The 24514-nt window shown below is 40.5% G+C and overlaps 1 protein-coding gene and 1 pseudogene across 1 annotated transcript; one reads left to right on the plus strand and one right to left on the minus strand.

Moving 5' to 3' along the window:
* Positions 1–8291: 8291 nt before the first annotated feature.
* LOC120436288 lies at positions 8292–20254 on the minus strand. Its single transcript, XM_039607052.1, has 9 exons — positions 20213–20254; positions 19527–19667; positions 19047–19141; positions 18650–18758; positions 16477–16590; positions 15754–15895; positions 11046–11135; positions 8847–8875; positions 8292–8570 (listed from the first exon to the last, which is right to left on the minus strand). Exons 1-9 carry the CDS (start codon positions 20252–20254, stop codon positions 8292–8294), a joined length of 1041 nt encoding a protein of 346 aa, XP_039462986.1.
* Positions 20255–20752: 498 nt separating this feature from the next.
* On the plus strand, positions 20753–22994 carry LOC120436289 (annotated as a pseudogene).
* The last annotated feature ends 1520 nt before the right edge of the window (positions 22995–24514 follow it).

Raw genomic sequence — 24514 nt, forward strand, 5'->3', positions numbered from 1 at the left:
TTTTCTCAGCACTGCGCACACAAACAAAACAAAGCAAATTTGACAGGCAGATGTCACTGAGTGCACCTCTCTCTGCACACAGTAAAAATTAAGCAAAATTAAGAGCCAGAACACATTATCTTACCATCTGTCCAATAAATGCCTGAATGGGATTTAACTGAATGGACTGGTCTTAAATTTGTTTTGTTACCAAGATTAAATTCAGATGTTCTACTCAGGATTTGGTCGATATCTGATCTAAATGTCAGATTTATGCATCCTCAGTTAAGAGTCTCAACTTTTCCACCAGGTCATTCCTGCTGATCTTCATTAAAACGCTCTCCATCACTTCTACAGCTCCACTTATCTCATACTTCTTCACCATGAGATCCACCATTGCATGCCGCTCTGCCTTCGTCAGCCTGCTCTGTTGGATGGGCTTGATGTTTTTCTTCGATTCAGACTTGAGGTGCCACTTAAAGGTGTCAAAGTCCACATCATCTAAATCATTCAGGATCTCGAGGAGCTCAGTTGAAACTTTCAGCTAAAAATCAGAGTTTAGTGTTAGTGAAGCATTTCATTTTCAAATTATTTTCCATGTTACTTTACTATAATTATATTTAGGCAATATTATGTTGATGTAACTTTGTAACAGTTCAGAAGGGACTTCATCCAATCATCCACAAAAAGATGTTATTTGTAATTGATCTGTGTTGGCCTTTTCCTAATCTCCAGTATAGAGCAAGGAGGAAGCATGTCACTCATCCTGGCCGCTCATTGCTGCAGGAGTCCAGCTCCTCGACTCGTCCTTGCCACTGATTAGCTTTCCCACTGTTCTGCAGTCTTGACCTGATTAATTCATTTTATTCATGACCACCAATGTAATAATAATATTATTGTATGTATTAATTCCATTTGCAATAATTTATATTTCGGAGCAGGGAAATATTCTTAGGGAACAGATATGACACTCCTTAGAAACAACATGAACAGGGGGAGCCAGGATAAGAACAGGCTGCAAATCAACAGCAGCGACAGAAGGCAGGCTAAAGCAGCTCGAAGATTCCCACACGGGATTACTAAGTTGGAGGTGTAGAAGGCCTGGGCTTCCGGGACCAGTGGTATGATAGATTTCTTTTTTAGTGAGGCAAAGTTCGTACCAGAAGCTTAACTAGAACAGGCTCAGACACTGACAATACACTCCAAACTGAAAACAACCTTACCTTTGGTGTGACATTCACCTCCGGAGAACCTGGAAGAAACCATGGAAAAGAAAAGAAAAGAAAAAGAAACATTAACAAGTAGCTGTCTTCTATAAAACTGAAAAGAGTCAAAACGGAATCTTACATCTGATTTTTTTTTTTTTTTTACTTTTTAATTGTACTAATATCTGGTAACAGGCATTGCACCAAGGACACTTTTAGTGTGATGAAGTTCGTATGATTGTTAGGACATCATTTCTGATAATGTGTATTTAATGTGTTATCCAAAACACTGTGACTGACAACAGCATTAAACACAAAAATAAAATTATTTAAGATTTGTTGTCACTTGGTTATACGCTAGGAAGAATATTCAACAAAATGAGCTTAAAGAAACTGAGATTAAGAACTCTGAGTTTTTGAAACGGAAAGAAAACATTTTATGACCGATTACGACACAGCAAGTGACGTATCAGATAGAGAAGTTTCTTTTTGTTGTGATTGTTACAGTAACATATAGTAAATGTTTCAAGTGAAAAAAAAACTTGACAGTCTGACATCTGCATCACTGTCAGCAAAGTTGCAGAGTTAGAAAGATGGAGTTTGTAGATTTTGATAATAAGCTTTTAAGTAGCAGTTTAATTCCTATTTATCTTTACATTGTATACATTGTTCAATATTATATATTATTAATGCGTTATGCATCATGCATTTTAATTAAGGTGTATGCGCGTATCCTCTTACCCCTCTCTTCATGGCTGGGCAACTCCTGCTTCAGTATGTGAACAGTGGAAATCTCTGAGCTCTCTGTAGTCAGAGCTCTTAAACAGATATCATCAAGAAGAAACACACAAAATAAAGGTCTATTAAGATCACAGACTTAATGACTCCCTGTAGTGCTGCTTATGTTTTTTGAGCCATTCAACATCATGGCTGAGATAAAACATTAACCACTGCCATCCAATCCTAACCAGAAAGCTTGTTTGACACTGAAAGAAGAAACTACAGAAATACAGACAAACAGGAGTAAACAGTGTACTGTTTACTTTTGCCAAGTGATTGGCTTATTAGATCTCTGGTTCAGCCTCACCTGGTAAAAATAAACACAATATAAAATCTTTACAACAAAGTAAAACTGCTACATTTGACATCACTGCTCATTACAATTGAACATGCAGACTAGATCACATTTTAGTCTGTATATGCAATGACAATAATATCCTCGTTCCTCCATCCAGCAACACCTGAAACACCTGCGTGGAAGCTCCTCCCTACACTGTGTTTGAAACAAAGCACAAAGGAGACCTGCTGGAGCAGCTGGAGCAGCTGGAGTCCTACAGACACTCAGCCTCTTCACTACAGAAACACCTCCTACAACATCCATTCTTTACACTCTGACTGCTGTGTTTGTGGAAACACTCCAACACACACCGCTTCACATATGAACATAGAAATGTGTGTGGAAAAGAGCTGAGCTGATATTAAACATGATGGAGGATTTATTCACAAACACTGAGTCACCAACAACATTACCTGTCTTCATATCATAAACCTCCTAATGTCAGTCTTTCCTCTAAAATACAACGATAATCAGATTAAATACTGAGAGTGACTCACTCTGTGCCAGACAAATGTCTTTGTTTAAAGTCAGTATTACAAATGTTGTGTCTTCTTCTCCTGCACTTCCTTCAACTCAGCTATTAGAGTTCAGATTTTTCTGCTGCAGCAGTTTGTAAAGTTTAACTGGATGTGTCTCTGGGTGAAATTGAACTGCATAGACTGTGTTACCCACTACACCACAGAGTCACAGTGTGAATCACTCACTACTGCAAACATTAAAAACTGATCTGGATGATAAATGATGAGTCAACAAGCTCGCCCCATGTGAAGGACCCAAAGCTGTGCTAAGAAGAGGGAAAAGAGGCAACACACTAATAGATTACAATAAACAGACTCAGTAAAAATGTGCTTGAATCACATTTATAACTGGAGGATAAACAGCCTGATCTGAGACTCTGCTGTTAATAAAACTGTCCACAGCAGACAAACAGATCCATGCTCTTTAAACACTCAAAGTTCAGAGAAAAGCTCAGCAGTGAGTGCTGAGCTGTGACATGGAGAAGAGTCATGCACAGTTAGAGATGCTCATCTCACCTCAAAGCTTGCTGTCTTCCCACACACTGACCCATGCTGCCAACTTCACATCCACATCAGCTCACACACACTTTCTACCTTCACCTGCAGAGGAAACACAAATCATTCATGTGCACATCAACTGAAATCCTCCTTTCCATCATGTGTGCTGTCCAAATATCAGCAGCTTCTTTTCTGCTTCATTTCACTGTCAGCTGAATGCAGTCAGACAGCAGTGTGAGGCAGAGGAAGCTGAAACGCTGCAGTGAGAAGAACAAAGTAACAAGAGTTTGCTTTTCAAACAAACATGAATAAAACCTTCAAGTTGTCTAATCAGTAGTTTGAACAGGACATGCCATCTAATTGGTGGCAGGAGAGTGGACAGAACAGCTGGACAGTTTGAACAATGGAGCAACATTATATTAAAGGAGGGAAAAGGAGGTGAGAATAATGAGGAAGAAAGCAAGGAACCAGTGATGTCACACGCATATGCTAGAATGTGACAACAGAGAGCTCAAAAGCTTTTACAATCATAGGGAAAACTCAAAGCCACCCTGGGAATTTCACCCAGAGGATATTTAGTTTGAAACTATGCTGATCATCAAGAAGACTCTTAGGTCCATTATACTTGAGACAGAATCAATTTATTGACAGCTATTTAAAAATCCATAAAAATAAATAAACAAAAATAAATATTATTTAATAAATGTAATAAATAAATAACCACAACACACAGAAAGTCTCACCACCAAGGCACCCCGTTACCTCTACTTTAGCCATATAAAATAAACAAGTTAATAAAGTATCCAAAACAAACAAAACAAATCAAACACACCCTCTGTGCTTTACCCTGCTGCAGACACACAGGTGATCTGTAGCTAGAAAAAAGGCTCCTTCCAGTGTGTAACACAGAAGAGAGTCTACAAATGAAACATTCAGAAACCAAATGTACTAAAAAACAAATAAATTACATCCTCAGTTTAGAGCAGATAACTTCACAGCCCTATACTGAGTTAGACACCACTGCTCCAATTGAATAATTAGATGCATTAAATGCACATTATCAGTCTTCCATATGTTCCACTTAGGGCTCAAATGCTTTTTTAAAAAACTTAAACCAGAGTGTTACAGACAGATCACGAAAGAAGACAAAACAAGGCAAAAAAAAGACAGAACAAAAATGCAAAGCAGCAGTATTTCTGTAAACGCTGCACAGAGAAACAGTTGTGGTTGTGCTGTAAAGCTATAGCTGCCCACTCAGACCCAGACTTCCTGTAATGCATCATTCAATCAGCATTTACAGCAAAAAGACGATTATGACAGAGTCAAGTATGTCTTAGTCTGCGTGTTACATTCCCTGCTCTCTGTTCCAGGCATTCCAGCTTTCATGTACTTAGTTTTCCTGGTTTGAGTTTTATGTTAGTTTCCCCCCTGGTTATTTCCTTCATTTGCCTTATGTTTTTGTTTTTAGCCACAATAAACACTCGCATTTCCTTACAGCTCAGTTCCACCTTGTCCTTCTGCTTTTGGGTCTACACACCACAACTTCCATGTGATCTGTTATTGCAGATCGTGACAGGAAAGAGACGTAAAACTTTAACAAGAAAGGAAAGCAAGAAGATCAGCAAAATAAGGGAACTGATCCACTTGAAACTCAGATTTCTTTGCAGTGCCATGTCCAGTGAAGTAGCATGATGGAATCACCCAGAGAAGTATCTGAGATGACACATTCACTGTGCATTACCTTTAAATAACTACTTCCTGTTGTCTTACCAGTTAGCGTTTCAGGCTGCCTCTTTTTTTTCAGCTTTAGGAAATATCCTGACCTGTTCACTTCAAGGATAAATTCACATATTTCAATGTAGAATTAGTTCTGAACTGTTTCAGCAAAATTTCTGCTCATGATCAACAATTTTGACACCTTTAAAATATGTTTTAAAAACTTCAAACATATCAGCTTTGTTATTAAGCCCACTGAAAACAAGAATCACATAAAAATGACTTTGGGGTTAGTTAAAATAGAGAAGAAAAATATATACACATTCCAAGACTTTTCTATTTTTTTCAAAATGGATATAAATAAATACAATTATTTGACATTTTTGATTCATGTTTTATTATGTGTGTTAGTGCCACTATTGTTTCTTTCTACAAATATACATTTTATTTGCTTTCGTTGATGAAAAACTACAGACAAGAAAACAAGAACTGCTCTAAACTCTCTGTGCAGCTACTCTATGTTGGAGACATGCTCCATCAGATGTCATTAAATAAAAATAAATAAATAAATAGATAGATAAATCAGCAGAATATTCCAAAGAACTCACCAGCTTTGCCCTCAGTGCTGATTGCTGAGTGGAGTCAGGAGAAGTATTATCTGAGTGAGTTAGAAAGAGCAGCAGGACACACAGCAGATTCAACAGGGCTGTAACAGTTTCTCTGGTTTGTCTCTGGTTTACGCTGTTAGGCAGCAGGAAAAAACCCAGCAGGCACCACAAGGAAGTAGATGTTATTCTAGGATGTCAGCCTTTTTTGTCACTTATCATTTCTGTGCTGTTTTTACGTAAATTCGTATATTCTTGTATTCAAGCTAGCTTCTCCTTTTCTTCCTCTAAATGATATGTAAAAAATTAAGATGCTGATATGTTTCACAAAGGTACGAATCAGAGACAGAGAAAAATCTTACTCTAAGAGAAGGAATATGTTTCTATTTATTACACAATATATGTTCACAAAGATTAGTTAATAAGTGAGAGAAAAGTGAGGAAGAAATATAGAGAAAAGGATAAAGTGATAGCTAGACAGAGAAGTATATAGAACAGAGAGGGAGATGGATGGTCTGGATTAATATGCAGGTATGTCTCTTTAATCTGGGTTGTGTCACCTCTAATCTGCAGAGGGAGAACACACAGCCTACAGACCCTACATCCCATCTTTGTGTTATCTATTACAGAATGTACAGATATATTTCCAAAAGTTGATTTTGTTCATCTTTGTAGCGTTTTCAGTGGGAGAAACGTTTCGTCACTCATCCAAGTGACTTCTTCAGTCTCAGCTGACTGCAGGTTTCCGCAGTCTTATAAACAGTACATTTGCACAATGAGTGAAACCAGCGCTACTGATCATCAACCACTGATCAGAGTGAACACACATCCTCACAGACACAGCGGCCAGGGAAGCAGAAGGACATCACATCAAGAAGGCCCTGAGTAAATGTGATTATCTCAGCTGGACATTTGTTAAAGCTGGGAAGGCGCTTAAAGAAAGCTCCAGCCGATCCAGGAGAGAAGGAAAACCGCTGCCTAAGTGAAAACCTGTAGTGATCCCATATGTGTCAGGAGTATCGGAACAGTTGAGACGCAATTTTTTCTAAACACCGGGTCTCTGTGGCTTTTAAACCCCAAAGCACGCTGCGCCAAAAATTGGTCTACCCCAAGGATCGGGTCCCCTGACACAGAGTAACATAGTGTACGCTGTTAAGTGCCAGGATTTATACATCGGGGAAACCAAACAACCTTTGGCGAAGCGGATGGCACGACACAGAAGAGCTACCTCGTCAGGCCAGGAGGGGGCCTAAGGGTACATCTTTCACCATCTTACAATGCTGTGATTGCAGCCATTCCTTACTGTCTGTGAATGGTACTCATGCCCATTGATCAGTGGGCTTTGATCAATGGTTGTTGCTCAATGGTCATGAAAATCTGCATAATTATGATGAAGGAACTGACCTCCCAGCCTATTGTTCCTTCAGTGGGCTGGTTTCAGTCATTATGCAAATGTACTAAGATTGGGGAAACCTGCAGTCAGCTGAGACTCACTTGGATGAGTGACGAAACGTTTCTCCTAGTGAAAACTCTACGTCCAGATGAACAGAATCAACTTTTGGAGATTTACTTACCTGGATGATTGAGCATGCATCAAGACGTACAGGTATATTGTTTGTACCTAGGCCGGCTCACTATCAGAACATTCTTGTTATTAGTAATGGCACATCTTTTGCATGCACTATTCTCACCGTGAACAGTAAAGAGAAAAAAAAATCACACAGTAGCCTGTCATTTACTTTCTTTATCAAACAGTCTAATTACATTGAACTGACTGACTGAGAAAGAGTTTTCCAGGCACATGATGGGGTTTTGAGTGCTCCAGTTTTTCTCTTTTCTACAAAGAGATCATTGCACAGTGAAAACATCTGTGTCTATTTTCTCAGTTCTGTGCGCACACACCGGTTGACTTTAAATTAAACACTATTTTAAAGAAAACCAATTCATCAATTTTCCAAGTACAGCAGGGGGTCACCAGCACGCTTCAAGCTGCACTCTTTACAACTTTACAACTCTTTACAATTTGAGGACTTGGTGTAGTAGTTAGCATGCAAATAAGCTATTTTCAGTAAATCTGCTGTGCAGACTAATTCAAGTGTCAGTCTGTCTTGAGACACTGTTTACCCTAAAAAAATATATATATATGAAAAGGGGGGAATAACATCATGCTAGGCTGATCGTCTAGCATGGCTGATCGTCTGCCCCGTGATGATGCATTCTCTCACCAAGCTTGGTTTCCGTTTTTGTGTTTTGATGAAAGAATGTTAGCTACCGATCACTGCTTGTCTGCAGGCTTTATTAAATGGAAAATTTCCACAATGATACTTACATATATGTCAAATATTTCCCATAGACCTGAAGCGTGTCAGATTAATGTTACAATATGGAATGTGGACTTAACTGCAGCTTCACACAGCCTGCAGCAAAAAAAAAAAAAAAAAAAATTTTTAAAGTAAATTTTAATCATATTTTAACTCTCTTCTTTCATCATCCCAGTTTGAGTGCACCTCTCTTTACTGGTCTACACACAGTTTTACCATGAGTCCAATAAAAGCCTGAATGGAATTTAATTGAACTGGGCGTAAATTTCTTTTGTTGCCAATATTAAACCCAGATTTTCTACTCAGGATTTGTTCAATATCTGATCTAAATGTCAGATTGATGCATCCATAGTTAAGAGTCTTAACTTTTCCACCAGGTCATTCCTGCTGATCTTCAATAAAACGCTCTCCATCACTTCTACAGCTCCACTTATCTCATACTTCTGCACCATGAGATCCACCATTGCATGCCGCTCTGCCTTCGTAAGCTTGTTCTCTTGGATGGGCTTGATGTTTTTCCACAGCTCAGACTTGAGGTGCCACTTAAAGGTGTCAAAGTCCCCATCATCTAAATCATTCAGCATCTCGAGGAGCTCAGTTGAAACTTTCAGCTAAAAATCAGAGTTTAGTGTTAGTTATTTTCCATGTTACTTGACCTGATTACTGGGTCTAATTCATGACCACTTTTGCAATAAAAACATTATTCCATCTATTATTTCCATCCACAGTAATTAATACTTTGAAGCATGGAAATATTCTTAGGTCAACAGATATGACACTGCAAACACAGAAACAACAATAATGGGGGAGCCAGGCTAAAAACAGGCTGCAAATCAACACACCGAAGAGCAGCAACAGTGGGCAGGCTAACAGAGCTTAAGACTCACCTTTGGTGCGACATTCACATCTGGAGAACCTGAAATAAAAAAGGAAAAGGCAATACAAATAAAAATTGACAAGTCCTGAAGTATATTTTTGTCTGCTGTAAAACTGAAAAGAGTCAAAATGGAATCATACAGATTTTTTTGTTTGTGTTTTTGCTTTTTAAGTTTTGAATTGTGCAAATTTCTGGTAACAGGCAGTGGACCAAGAACAGTTTCACATCACACTTTCTGATGTGGTTCGTATGATTGGTATGTGTGGGCAGTGTTGGGACGGTTACTTTTAAAATGTATTCCACTACAGATTACATAATACATGCCCCAAATGTATTTTGTAATGTATTCCATTACATTACTCAATGAGAGTAAAGTATTCTGAATACCTTGGATTACTTAATATATTATCGTGCTTTTACAACTACATGGATGTCCTATTATGTACTATTGGTTCAGACCTTGAATTTCAAACACTGTAACTCATTAAATGTTATTTGACATAATCAAGGTCCACTGATCACTGACCGCTGGTCATGACAATTAGCATGTTAATGATTATGAAACTAACCTCACGGTCAGTTACAGTCAAATATAAAACTGTGTTTTCAGTGTGACTGATCATAACAGATCATTACTGTCCACAGTTTTTTTTAGATATTGATAATAAAAACTGCAATGTAGTCACTGTATCCACCCTTTTATATTTAGAATTGATTGTAAATCGACTCATGGTAAATAAATTTAAAAAATAGCAAACTATGATATAACTGGGATTTCAATGATTTTAAAAAAGTTTAAAATAATGTAAATTAATCTGCTCTGCTATATGATTTTATAAGTGTTAGTCAGCTGGTGCAGGTGCAGCAGGAGGGGAGTAGTCAGAGGGAAACCTGCAAACCTGATCCTGTGAGTTTTATTTTGTATTATCTCAGCTGCAGACTCATATTTGTTTAAGGATGAGACAGTAAAGACTGAATATAAAAACAGAATTCAAACACAGGATTTGTCTACTGCTGTCAGGGACCTGGGTCTGAGGGACCCAGGGTCCATGAGCGGTGTGGACTCTTATTATGATTATTATTATAATATGTGTTTTAGCTGCTCTGTGCTGCTGTTCTGTTTCCACGTGGAAGGTATAGGCAGGTGTGTGTGTGTGTGTGTGTGTGTGTGGGTGCGGCTGTTTCCTGTAGGTTGGGTGACAGGCACCTGCAGGCCTGGTGGGTGTGGCCCTGCTAGGGGGCTGGCCACACCTGAAGACCATACCACGCACCTGCCGCTGATCAGGCTCCTTGGGGAAGCTATTTAAGAGTGTGATGGAGCTCCCACCAGTGTGGGATGATTGAGTGAGACTCCATGTCAGTGTCTTGAGAGCAAAGTCTAAGTTAGTGTATACCCGCAGGGGTTGTGTGTCTTGACGGCTGTCTATTGTTTCCCCCCAGGAGGAGCATGGGAAGCCCGAGAGCAGCAAGCACTGGGAGTGCAGACACACGGAATTGGAGAGCACGAAGCAATTGGGAAGAAGACACGGCACGGGAATCAGGGGAGAGCACGGGTTTTTTTGTGTTAACTGTTTACATCACTGGAAATAAACACACATCATTAAGAGTCCTGCATCTGGGTCCTCATTCCCCACTTCCCACAGTCTGCCAGACAGACTTTGACACATGCAGCTTGGATATGATGTTAACAACTGCAGTGTAGGTGTCCTGTCTTAGGATCACACAAAAATGCTTATAGAATAATAACATTGTTGGAAAATTGTTTGCTGCAAACAAGAAAAAATAAATAAATCAAGGAATAATAAATAAAACTTCTTATATTTATTGTTTGTCTTTTGCACTGAATGGAACTAGAGCCTCATGGTCTCATCTCTTGCATACTGTACTGTATATTGCAGAGATGACAAAGTTTACTTTGAATAGAGTTGCCTCTAAAAATCAGGAAAACAAAAAGACTTTAGCTGCAACTGAAGAACTTTCAATACTCTCCCAGCAGGGGGCTTAGAAATCCTCCAGGAACGTTGATGTTACTTTCTGGAGAACTGGTTGGTCAGTAAGCATTGATTTTATATCTGCTGACTTCTTATTTGAAACCAAACCTGCTCCGGAGCTGGTTAGGCTCACAAATTGAGTTACCGTGGATATTTACCCTGATAAGATGCAAACTACCTCCATAGTACAGAAAACCTATGGACAACCCCGAAGTTACCTGGATGAGGCAACATCCTGCTTTGCGGTACGCTCTTCTGGTGAAGCGTCTGACAACTGCTACAGGAGACAGGTGGAGAAGGAGGCACAGCTGAAAGTGATTAAGACATGGTGAAGACAATTAGGGTGGGTCTGATAAGAAGAGTGAACAAACAGTAGGGGTGAGGGGAGGAAGACAGGGCAAAAGACACACTGTGGAAAAGAGACAGATATTAAAGCATGTTGGCGCGGTGATTAGCACTGTTGTCTCACAGCCTGAGTTTGTTTCCACCACTTGGCCGAGGCCTTTCGGTGTGAAGTTTGCATGTTCTCCCCATGTTTGTGTGGGTTCTCTCCAGGGACTCCAGCTTCTCCCAACGTCCAAAGATGTAGTTAGTGAGGTTAGGTTAATTGGTTATTCTTGATTAAATGCAGAGTTGATGAATAAACACATAGTGAGGTGAGTAAATAAGAAAAGCTCAGTGCATCAATGGATCTCTTAGTTACACTGAAAACTAAGGGAGCTCTATCAAAAAGGAAAGTTTTTATAATGTAATGCGGCGGGGACCTACTTGCATTGTCTTTGGACTTGCTCAAAAATGTTAAAATTCTGGCTCTGTTCAGTTCAGTTCAGTTTCAGTTTTATTTGTCATATGCAAGTTAGCACAGGGTCAACATTGCAATGAAATGTGTTTGACGAGCAGCAGTCACTCAGCAGCATGGTACAGTAGAAGAAAATATAATAAAATAAAATAATTTAAAAAAATAGTAAAGAGCAAAATATTAGAGAGACGTGGTAAAAGAGAAAAGATGACTAAATATATATGTATCTATAAATATAAATATATGTACACTAGTGATTAAATAAGAAAATCTTGAAAAGAAATATGACGGGGGGGGGGGCAGATGGGATATTGCACAGGAATGAGGAGCAGAAAATTACAGTATTGCACTAATAATCAATAACAATAAAGTGGAGTGATCAGTGCAGATTAAACAGAGTACTTGTGAAGCTGCAAGGTAGCTTCTGAATGCGTCCTGTGGACTGTGTTGTGTGTGTTTAAGTGTTGTGGTTGAGATGTCGTATGGCTTGGTGGTAAAAACTGTTTTTAAGTCTTGTAGTCCGAGCAGACAGACTCCTGTAACGTCTGCCAGATGGTAACAAGGAGAAGAGCTGATGTGCTGGGTGGCTGTGGTCCTTGATGATGCTGTCTGCTTTACGGAGGCATCGCTGGAGATAAATGTCCTGAATGGCAGGAAGCCTCATGCCAGTGATGTGCTCTGCTGCCTTCACAACCCTCTGTAGTGATTTACGGCTGCTGGCAGAGCAGCTTCCGTACCAAACTGTAATGCAGCTCGTCAGCTAGCTCTCAATTGCACACCTGTAGAAATTTGAGGTGATGTTGGCGTTCATGCCAAACTTCCTCAGCCTCCTCAGGAAGTAGAGTTGCTGGCGAGCTTTCCTGATAGCAGTGTCTGTGTGAAGGGTCCAGGAGAAGTCCTCGGTGATGTTGACTCCAAGGAATTTGAAGCTGCTGACCCTTTTGACCTTGACACCGTTGATGTGGATGGGCTGGTGTTCCCTGACTGGTCGTTTCCGGTAGTCCACTATCATTTCTCTAGTTTTGCTGATGTTGAGAGTCAGGTTATTTTCCAGGCACCACTCGTACAGTGCCATCACCTCCTCTCTATAGGCTGTCTCATCATTGCCTGTGATGAGGCCTATGATGGTTGTGTCATCCGCAAACTTGATGATGATGTTGGACTCATGTTTAGCAACACAGTCGTGTGTGAACACGGATTATAGGAGGGGGCTAAGCACACAACCCTGTGGCATACCTGTGTTTAGGATGAGTGATGAGGAGGTGTGCTTACCAACTCTCACCACCTGGGGCCTGTTTGTGAGGAAGTTTAGAATCCATCTGCAGATTGGTGTTCCCAGCCCAAGGTCGACGAGCTTCGTGGCAAGTTTTGAGGGGATGATGGTGTTAAATGCCGAGCTGTAGTCGATGAAGAGCATCCTTGCATATGTATTCCCTTTTTCCAGGTGAGTGAGGGTGGTGTGCGTTGCCAGGGCGATGGCATCCTCTGTGGCTCTGTTTGTCCGATAGGCAAACTGAAGAGGGTCCAGTGTGTCAGGGAGGGAGGAGCAGATGTGACCTTTGACCAGCTGCTCCAGGCACTTCATGATGACGGATGTCAGTGCAACAGGACGGTAGTCATTCAGACAGGAGACCACTGATTTTTTGGGAACGGGAATGATGGTGGATGCTTTGAGGGACGTGGGGACCACTGACTGCCTCAGGGAGAGGTTGAAGATGTTGGTGAACACCTCTGCCAGCTCGTCTGCACACACTCTGAGTAGCCGGCCTGGGATGCCGTCCGGTCCCGGAGCTTTGTGAGGATTGACCTTTTTGAAAGTCCATCTCACAGCTTCTGTTTTCAGAGTTAAAGTTACAGCCTCACTGTCCTCCTGAGGGTAGAGGATCTGCTCTCTGTTGTCTACGTCAAAATGAGCATAGAAGTTGTTAAGCTCATCTGCGAGAGATGCAGTGGGCTGAACACTGACTGTGTTGACCTTCTTGTAGTCAGTGATGCAGCGCAGTCCATTCCACAGTCGCCTGGTGTCAAAGCTGTGGTAGCTGGACTCCATTTTGTCCCTGTAGTCCTTTCTGGCCTTTTCTATGGACTTTCGGAGGTCATACCTGGCTGCTTTATATGCATCAGCGTCCCCGGAGTTAAAGGCAGAGGTCCACACTTTTAGCTTGGCGCGAACGTCTTTATTTACCCAGGGTTTCTGATTTGGATATATGCGGACGGTGGTTTTTGTGATGATATCATCCATGCACTTTCCAATATATCCAATGACAGAGTCTGTGAGTTCACTGATGTTGCCATCAGCTGCATCCACAAATATCTGCCAGTCAGTTGTCTCAAAGCAGTCCTGCAGGACCTCCTCAGCCTCACTGTCCCATTTGTAAATAACCCTGGAAGCTGTTTTTTCCTGTTTCAGTCTTTGTCTGTATGCAGGCAGCAGCAGTATGGAACAATGGTCTGCCTTACCAAAAGCTGGGCGGGGGAGGGGTTTGTAGGACTCTTTGAATGGAGTGTAACAATGGTCCAACAATGGTCCCCACCTCTTGTGGGGAAGGAGATGTGCTGATAGTATTTGGGGAGAACCTTCTTCATGTTGGCTTTGTTAAAGTCTCCCAGCACAATAAAGGCAGCTTCTGGATTTTTGTTCTCAAGCCCAGTAATGATGTCATACAGTTCGTCCATGGCCGTAGCTTTACATTCCCCCACACGCTGATAAACAGCTGAGAGGAGAACTGAGCTGAACTCCCTCGGGAGGTAAAAAGGCCTGACTTTAATGGTCAGTAGCTCGAGGCTCTGAGAGCAGTAAGTTTTTAAGATACACACATCTCTAGCCCACAAAGAGTTAACCATAAAGCACACACCTCCTCCCCTTTTGCTCTGTATAACAAAAGAATTAAAAGGTATATTTAAAAGCACAATACAAAAAGATCCAGCTCAGTATTTATTGGGGCTACCAACTCTGAACAAATTTCCAGATAAAAATAAATATAAACTACTATGTAAATTATTGTTTTTGGCAAGAAAATGTATTCCTTTCAATTGGATCAATGAAAAACCACCAACAATAACTCAGTGGTATAAAGAAATCTTTAGAGTCTTACCAATGGAAAGACTGAGTGCAAAACTAAGCGGTAATCATGATATCTTTTTGGATATATGGCGCCCGCTAATGGATTATTTATCTGACGATCTGAGGAAAATTATAGTGAGAGGGGCAGCCCCACTCCAATGGCAGGTTGGGTTTGTCAGGACAAATGTGTAAATGGGTGGTAGACCCAATTATTTACCATACTGTATTCGTTTTCCTTTTACATGTCTCAGACTGCTCATTGTGTTGTTTCTTGTTTTTTGTTTTTGTTTTTGTTGTTTTTGTTGTTGTGCTTGTTGTTTTTTTGTATCCAAAATTCCAAATAAAGAGATTTGTTAAAAAAAAAAAAAAAAAAGGAAAGTTTTGAGCCCATTCTTAAAAGTCGGGAGGATGTCTTTCTTAAGAGTCCAAGCTGGGAATGGTTCCACAGGACAGCAGATCATTTATAACTGTCACTAACACTGTACACTCATAAGTTTTGAAACTCATCATGTATAATTAGTTAGACACCTGTGTCAAATTAAACCCTTTTAGGTAATGATTTAATTATCGCTACATTAATACGTAATCTAAAACACAAATCTGCCTCCCGGTTGCAACTCTGGATAGTCATGTCATGTCTAGTCAATTCTATGATAGATAGATTCCTATCAATGAGATCTTCTCTACTCAAAGTGTAATAGATACTGTCTATTACACTGATATCACCAGGGTTTTCCTAGAAAGTTTCCCAGATCATTTTCTGGGCACCACTAAGACAGCCATGGATTTAAGGAGTGGCTCAATATGTTACTCCGGATCCAACTGGGGAGGGTACCAGAGGAAACTACATTTCAATATTGTTTTAGCAACATTAACACTGATTCAGTATTAATTTTAGTGCCTTTCAATTGGTGTCGCTGAGTGGCCATCCTGCCACTCCAATCGTTCTGTCATTTCCATTTTTCATGAAGAGCCACAGAGAAATAAGAGGAGTCTTCTTTTTATTTCTATAGTGTTGGATACTATGAGACAAAATGATGTTGCTGCAGGATGAAGCCTTTACCTGCCATATCAATGTCATGCTCCCAGACGTCTTCGTTGGTTTGGTCTTGAACTGTTACAGTGACTTCTTCTGTGTTTACATCAAAACGGATCTCAAACGTTGCATAGTAGTTTGGTCCAAACTCCATGTCAAATTCAGCTTTCTGAAAACAAGAATCAAGGTCAATACCTTTATCCATGGCAGGTTTATTAAGCTTTAGCAAGGTTACCATTCACAGTGGTAACCACAGGGCTCTATTTCAGTCATGGTTCCTACTCAGTATATGATTGTCCATTTTGAACAGGTGACAGTTCTACATGGTCCCTTACTCTGTTTGTGGGTTAATTAACTAATAGGCCAGTAAAATGTCTTCTAGTACTTGCATCAAATTTAGCTTAACACTAGAAAATGACTTTCATTCAGCTTATCAGTCTACAGCAAAAAGTTTTTGGAGTTTAAGGATGTCAGATTTTTTTAAACACAGCAGTTTGATTCTTCTTGATGATTGATATATTTTGTCATGTTTAGCAGCTCAACCTACTGAGCTTTATGTGTTATTGCTAAAGAGAGAATTCTGTGTTCTCTAGTTTCTCTTTCTGTATCAGATGGGTATGAAAAACAAAGCTATCAAAATGCCTCCCATCTCTGTTTATATTTGAATTCAACAGCCTCCAGGAAGAACTGCGATCCTGTTCTCTATAGTAGTACAGGTAGCATTAGTCATTTTTCTTGTACAATATTTACCTTGGGTTGGATTTTCCTGGCTGTTGGACAGAGAACAGTGTAAGTCTCATTTTTGATGAGTTTACAGTTGGAAGGCACCGGGATGTAAGCAGAGTGTGGATGCTGTGCTTTTACCTTAAGGAGACACCAGAGCATTTTATTTAGAGGCTTCATTTTCAGTAGAGGCCAAGTGACACATCAGAAATTAGATCACTTTCAACATCACAAGAATAAAAGAACAAAAATAAAATATTTTTAATGTTTAAATGATTCCATTTGAAAGTTTCTGAGCTCTAATACGCAACCATAACCTTTGAAAATAAACAGCACTGTGAATGTGCTCAGCAATAAAACTGAAAAGAATGGTCTCTTTCTTTATTTACTGACCTACGGATGCTCAGATTCCCCAAATTATTTCCTCACCATTTTGTACTGTTTTTTTTTTTTTTTTAATTTCATGTTAAACTATGGGGGAAGGTGGAGACACCAGGTTGCCTCCTCTGTCAGAAGAGAAGAGCACATTCTAAGCTGCTGTCCAAAAGCCCTGTGCGAAGGGTGATCCCAGCAAAGGGCCATCAAGTTGGCCACCAACGCAGCAGACGTGGCGTCGAGGTGGTTGTGGATCAAAAGAAGAGAGGCGTGGCATGTAGGGTAGAGCTACCTGGACACAAGCTGGGGCTTGATCAACCCTAGCTGGGTCACCTGGGAGGAGGGGCCTGATTGTTGAAAGACCCGGAACCACTTATGACCCCAGGTTACATCACTGATGATGTGTCCAGGGGCACCAGGCGGTGTTTTTTTAAAATCATTTTCAGTTTTGCATTTCATTATAATTTTACATCTAATAGTGGTGTATGCACACAAAGTACATTTTAGTGATTACTATAAACACTAAATAGAGTTTAGTACAAAATTTTCTTGCAAGTTTGAAATGCACAAACATCTCAACCATTCTGTTGAGTATGGATTATTTTGTGCCTCTATTCTGAGCGCACGTAAATAATTTTTGCAAATACAAATGTTTCATTTTGAGAAGAAAATTATTTTGAGTGAACAAAATTCTTTGCTGCGTACAAGAAATGTATTTCAGTGTTTGCTATTATCCATAAGCACACACCGCTCCTTTCGGTCAGTTGTTGGCATTTGCTCTTGCTCAGATCTCTGCTCTGTGTGCTCACAGACATCTGCAGACCTGCTCTCAGTGTGTCGCTCTCGCTCTCAACATCTCTGCTCCCTGCACACTCAACTCTTTCTGTACATTGTTATAAATGTGCCACAAAACCAACCAATCACAGACTTGGATGCAAAAATTGATTGGCTGTTTTGGTTGTAGCTAAATTCATTTTTGGTTAGTATGATTAATTATTTTATTTTAAAATATATAATTTTTTAGGACCATTGTTGGTTTAATTTTAGTTTAAACCAAACCACTCCACTGGATTTAACTACACTTTGGACAGTGTTCCTGGAATGCAGTAGCTAGCGAGCTGATTGGAGACCAAAACAGCCAATCAGAATTGTTGCATCCAAGTCTGTGACTGGGCGAGAGAGACTGTTATTGTATGTGCTTATGGATAATAGCAAACACTGAAATACATTTCTTGAACGCAGCAATGAATGTTTTCTTCATTCACAATAATTTCCTCCTTAAAATGCAAAATTTGTACTTGCAAAAATTATTTGCGTGCGCTCAGAATAGAGGCATAAAAATAACACCATAGTCAGGGGCTTCCATTCAAGTCAAATATTTGCTTGAACAACGCTCTCCTAGTGGATGCCAATTGTAACATCACAATCTCAAGGTATACTGGAGTAGACAGCTCTCAAAATCATCAAGTATGAAGAAGAGTCAGAAGACAAATGAAATGTGAACATGTGAACAGCATAAAACAAAGTGCAGCAGAACACAGAAAGCTCTGTGATACTCGTCATCTCCAGCTGGTGTTCGGGGTTTTGCTCAGCCACCTAACATAACGAAAGCTTAGCTGTGTTCAACTTCCTTCATGCACCTCAGAAAAAAAAGAAGGTAAACGGACTGGTTTTTATATTGCACTTTTAACTTGACACACAAAGCACTTTATACACCTTACCTCATTCATACCCATTAATAAAAGAACCTTTGTATTGACATTATATTTAGCTTCCACTAAAAGTACTGAAAACGATAAAGATATAGTATTTGATCTAACTTTACCTCGTGCAGAGGGACGTTGCATGGCAGGAGAAAAACATCAAGGTTTTGTGTCTGTGCTCCAGTCTGTGGTGCTCTGACAAACAGTAAAACTTGGCCCCTTAACTGGATTCTTTATGGTCAAAAACCTCTTTATGAAATCCCAGATAAGCCCAAAGGCAGAGAGGTGGGAGACTTCTACAATCACATGAGTATCTGTGATCTTCAGTGGCTGTAGGACGCTAAATCCATCATCAGAGAAGTTGATGACAGACAACGAGTCGTCAGAGAGCACAGCTGTGAAAACAGACAGTTTTTGTCACTTGCTCAAATCCAATTCTGAGGAAATGGTTAAGCACAACTGTCTATAATTTCAACAATAATCTCAGTTGGATAATTTTATTCTACAAAAAATACAAACCCAGATCTCCAGTACGGAGCCCAGCAAGGGACACTGGAGGAAAAGAAAATGAAGATGAACTCGCAAAGGTTTTGCCCCTTGCGGGGCTCCATACTCTAGAGTTACAAAACATCTCAAATGTTTAGACATTTTACTGTTTCATGAAAAAGATTAGCTCATTTTCAATTTGATGGCAAGGGCACATGTCAAAAGGTTTGGAAAAGTAAGCGTTTCTTAAAAAGAAACAGCTGGAGCACCATGTAGTTAACCAGCTTAACTGACAACAGGACAGTATTATCTCGTGTCCCATTTCGCTGCAGGGCAACTTGCATGTGACAGAATAAGCACTGCTGTAGCAGTGTTTTGTTGTTTTTCTGTTCCCAAGTCTGCAACCATGACCTTTGAAAATAAAAGCTCTTCAGAGTGGAACTTTGCAGTCAGTACAGTAATTTGCTCACCTTCATCTGTTTCACAGTGTGGGAAGTGGAGTTGACGAATTACATCCTCACAGCCCTTTATCTCAAACAGTGGCCCTGCTGCTGTCTTTCCAGTTGATTGGAGGATACTCTGATCCCACTGGATAATCCTGTACAGAACTTCCACCTCCTGAGTCATGTCAAACACCAGTCCAGTCAGAGAACACTGGAAGAGACCCGAACCAGGACACTTGAATCTGTGGGAAAAAAGAAATGAAGAAAGAAGAGGGAAACAGATGCATGGAAGTAAAATAAAGTCCATACTGTAGCACACAGTCAGTAGACGTTCTATCTACTGTTGCTGCACAGGCTATTTGAATAAATCAATGCAACTTTAGAGGTTTAGATATTAGATATTTCTAGATATTAGTGCTGGGCAGCATTTAAATTTTTAAATAGTGATTAATCTCATGATTCTTTGTGATTAACTGCATTGTCAATGCAACATTCAATAATGAATTCAAAAGTAGTATATTATGAACTTATTATACCGTATTTTCTGGACTATAAGGTGCACTTAAAATCCTTAATTGTGCCACACTGGGACCTTTTTGTGCCACTTTTTTTCTTCGTATGAAAGCCATTTCCACTGTGTTGGGTGTAATATAGCCAAACTTGCCAAACGGTTTGTTTTTTTTTTAAAAACTTTAAAATTTCAGTCTGATTTTCTTAAATCAGCCTAAAATGGCTGATTTAAGCAAAAATACTCACACTGATCACCCTAGGGACCGTTTTCGGCCCATTGACAACCATTATAAACGCTATTTTTCATGCCAAATTAATTATATCGTTAATGAGAGTATTTCTTTAGCTTTCTGACTCATTGCAGACTTCCCGCCTTGAAATTGTAATGTTTTTATTTGTCCACCAGGTGGCGCCCTTTTCCCACTTTTGGGTGGGTGAACGAACTGGCGTAAACCCAGTATTTATTCCATAAACTTTCTGCTCAAATAAATGCCAATTCTGTGTCACTATGTTGGATAATGGCATGTGTGGGGGTTTTTTTTATAATAAAGGTCTTTATAACTAAAAAAAAGGGGAAAAAGAAAGATAAAAATAAGTGTGTCTGTGTCTTCAAAAAGTCTTTCCTCTCTTAGAAGGCCACGCTGCAATATAAAAAAAATAAACATAAAAGCATGGGCCAAAATCAAATGAGACTTTATTTTGTCTGCAAGCTCAGGTTGTTTATGCAGGTGCACTGCAGCAGAGGTTATAAGAATGAGCAGTAGAGCGGGATTAGTCATTTTCAGGATGGCAAGATTCTATAACACCGATGAGGTATTGAAAATGGTCCTGGACCGTGAGTCCCAGGATAGCGACTCATCCTCCTCCTCCTCCTCCGAGGATTCTGGAGATGAGGACACGGATTTTTCTGTGGGACAAGAGCAGCCGGAGTCCAGTTCCCATGAAGAAAGTTCAGACGACAAGAGCGAAGGGGAGATGGAGACGGAGGACGCAGCATCGGGATGGAATTCAAAGAATGGAAAAATCATTTGGTCCCCCACAAATTTGGAGACCCTCCGCTATGTTCCAGCGCCGACAAATATCACCCCAGGACCGACACACTACGCCGCAGCCCGAATCAGGGACCCGGCATCCAGCTTTTCACTTTTCCTTACGGATGAAATTGTGCAGCTCACCGTGGATATGACCAATCTGCACGGGAGACGCTCCGTGGCCGACTCGCGAGAAATGGACTGTGATGAATTTCAAGCGTATGTGGGGTTGCTAATTTTGGCCGGCGTCTACCGATCAAGAAATGAATCGTCACTCAGCCTCTGGGGAGTAAAATACGGACGGGACATTTTCCGGGCCACCATGTCCCTCAATCGCTTCAACCAAATCGGCGGGGCGCTCCGATTCGACGATAAGCTTTCCCGACCCTGACGGCGTGATGACAAGCTGGCCGCGTTCCGCAAAGTGTGGGATATGTGGACGCATCGTCTGGAGCTGCTTTTCAGCCCAGACAGAGACATTTGCATTGATGAGCAGCTGGTGCCATACCGAGGACGGTGCAATTTCAAGCAATATATCCCAAGCAAGCCTGCAAAGTACGGTTTGAAAATATGGGCCGTATGCGATGTCAAAACCTCCTACGCCTGGAGACTCCAGGTGTACACCGGCAAAGCTGGCGACCGCGCGGAGGTCAACCAGGGGATGCGGGTGGCCCTGGAGCTAACAGAGGGGCTCCAGGGAAACGTGGTGACCTGTGTAAAGGAATTTCTTTTATTTATGTACTAATCACATTATTTTATTGTATAATGCCTTGGTGCCACTGGATTTTAACATGTCTGACACCCATACTGTAAGAAGGAAGTTGAGGGAAGCAGACAACTCCACAGGAAGAGTCTTTTGTCTCTTCAAGGACTCTGGGAGGTAGCAAGGGAGTGTGAACCTTAAGGTGTGAAACAGCTGTATTGCTTTTTGTTCCTGGAGAAGGTATTTAACTGAGAGCCATGCTAGGCTCAGTGAGACTCTGCTGACCCTGCCCCGTGGTCATGCAGGCTCTCCACAAGCTTGGTTGTCTGTTCTGTGTGTGTTTTGATTAAAGAATGTTAGCTACCGCTCACCGCTCATCTGCAGGCTTTATTTAAGTGGAAAACTTCCACAACACCTGTGACAATTTTTTCACCTCCTTTGCCCTGGCAGAAGAGCTGCTGAGGAGGAAAATTGCCCTGGTGGGCACGATCAGGAAAAACAAGACGGAGCTTCCACCTCAATTGCTCCAAACAAGAGGAAGAGCGATCTTCTCCTCCGTCTTTGCCTTCACTCTCACGCACACCATCGTCTCCTACGTCCCCCGACGCGGCAAGAACGTGCTACTAATGAGCACAAAACACCGCACGCCTGGTGTGAGCGAGGGACAGAAGCGAAAGCCCGTAATCATTCAAGATTACAACAGGTGCAAAGGAGGTGTGGACAACCTCGACAAGGTAGGTGTCATTACGCATCAGTTACGCACAGATTTATTCATTCTTGCTCATATTCTCTTGTAAAATATTCATAGGTTTGATGTTTTTGGGTTTTTGTGTGTGTGTGTGTGTGTGTGTGTGTGTTTTGTTAGGTTGTTGGAACCTATTCCTGTAGAAGGAAAACAAATCGTTGGCCAGTGGCCCTCTTTCATAACCTGCTGGATGTGTCCCTCTACAATTCCTTCGTGCTGTGGACAGCGATTGACCCAGCCTGGCAACAGCAGAAAAGATATAGGAGGAGGTTATATATTGAAGAGGTGTCCGAAGCTTTGATAAAACCACACATATCGAAGCGAGGACGCCTTCCCCGCTCCTCAAGTGCTGCAGACGTTGTGACTGGTGCGCAGAGTGCCGCTGCAGGCCCCGCCCCAGGCCCCGCTCCAATCCCTAAAATGAAGTGCAGGAGACAGTGCCAGTTATGCACTGATAAAAGGAGGCGCGTCGTCAGCACCTGCTGCAAATGCGAAAAGCCGGCATGTAAGGACCACTGTCTGTCCATTTGCAGCCTCTGTTTCAAATGAGGACTCTGACACACCTCCACATACACTCCACACCTCCACACACCTCCACATATGCTCTTCCCCCTCTCTCTCACCCTCTCACTTGCTCTTTCTTTCTCATACCTTTCCCCGTTCCCAAAAACACAAATGTTAATGTTCATTGTTCTAAATAAAACTATTTTCTGGTTCAAACTGATCTTGTATTTTCATTTACATATTTTTTTCATTTTATTTTAGAACACAGCAAGCTAAAAAGCATTTAGTGGGGAAAAAGTGAAAAACAGAATATACCATTATATTCAATTTACTGTGCCCCTGCAAAAAAAATAATGATCAGTCAAAATGAATGTCGGTGCCAATCTTTGGACCATCTAAAGGGCTAATTATAATAATAATCAAATATCACTTCAAATGTATTTTATGGAAAATATTTAAGTTTTTTGCTCTTTTCGGCTTAAAAAACAGTGCGCTCATGTAATGAAACTGGGATATAAAGGGTTAAAAACCCCGAAATATAATAAAAACTTGATATGAATATTTTAAGCAGAAGTAGTCTTAAAAGACTGACTCATTTAAAGTGGTAAAAAATATTAATTATAACCTTTTTATAGCACTTTTGGGGGCGGGACCGTTTTGGGTCCCCAGGGTGATCAGTGCGAGTATTTTTTTTAAATTTGCCCCTGCAAAAAAAATAATGGTCAGTCAAAATGAATGTTGGTGCCAATCTTTGGACCATCTAAAGGGCTAATTATAATAATAATCAAATATTACTTCAAATGTATTTTATGGAAAATATTTAAGTTTTTTGTTTTTTGGGGCTAAAAAAACAGTGCGCTCATGTAATGAAACTGGGATATAAAGGGTTAAAAACCCCGAAATATGATAAAAACTTGATATGAATATTTCAGGCAGAAGTAATCTTAAAAGACTGACTCATTTAAAGTGGAAAAAAATATTAATATATAACCTTTTTATAGCACTTTTGGGGGTGGGACCGTTTTGGGTCCCCAGGGTGATCAACGTAAGTTTTTTAAAGGGTGGCACAAGGTTAAATTTTCACAAAAATCGACAGTGCAGCTTGTAATCTGGTGCACCTTATGTATGAATTCTGGTTGTGCTTACTGACCTCGAATCGATTTTATATGGTACACAGCGCTCAAAAATCTGTCAAAAATGTTTTAAGTAAGACTTTGGTAAGCAGCGAAGCGCCATTGTTCGTTTGGGTGGGTGGTTTTCTGGCATCAATAGTGTGTAAAGCATTAAAGTGATATTTCAGGCTTGAAGCACTCCGGTGATAAGAAAACTCAACCTTGCAGTGCTTACAAATGCTGTCTACAACACTGCTGTCTGGAACAGTTTTAGAATGAAAATGTCCATGTAAAAGAGCTGTATCTTCTTTCTGGCTACTGCTCCTTTCACCACCTTTTACTTCTCATTAATTGAGCATTTTAAAATTTAATTTTATACTCTAAAGGTGTTTTTTACATGACATCTCATGGGACTGGTCATGAATCCCTCATTAAAAAAAGCAGAGAACCCCC

The sequence above is a fragment of the Oreochromis aureus genome, linkage group 23 (genome assembly GCF_013358895.1).
Source record: "Oreochromis aureus strain Israel breed Guangdong linkage group 23, ZZ_aureus, whole genome shotgun sequence".
In the NCBI taxonomy this organism is placed as follows: domain Eukaryota; kingdom Metazoa; phylum Chordata; class Actinopteri; order Cichliformes; family Cichlidae; genus Oreochromis; species Oreochromis aureus.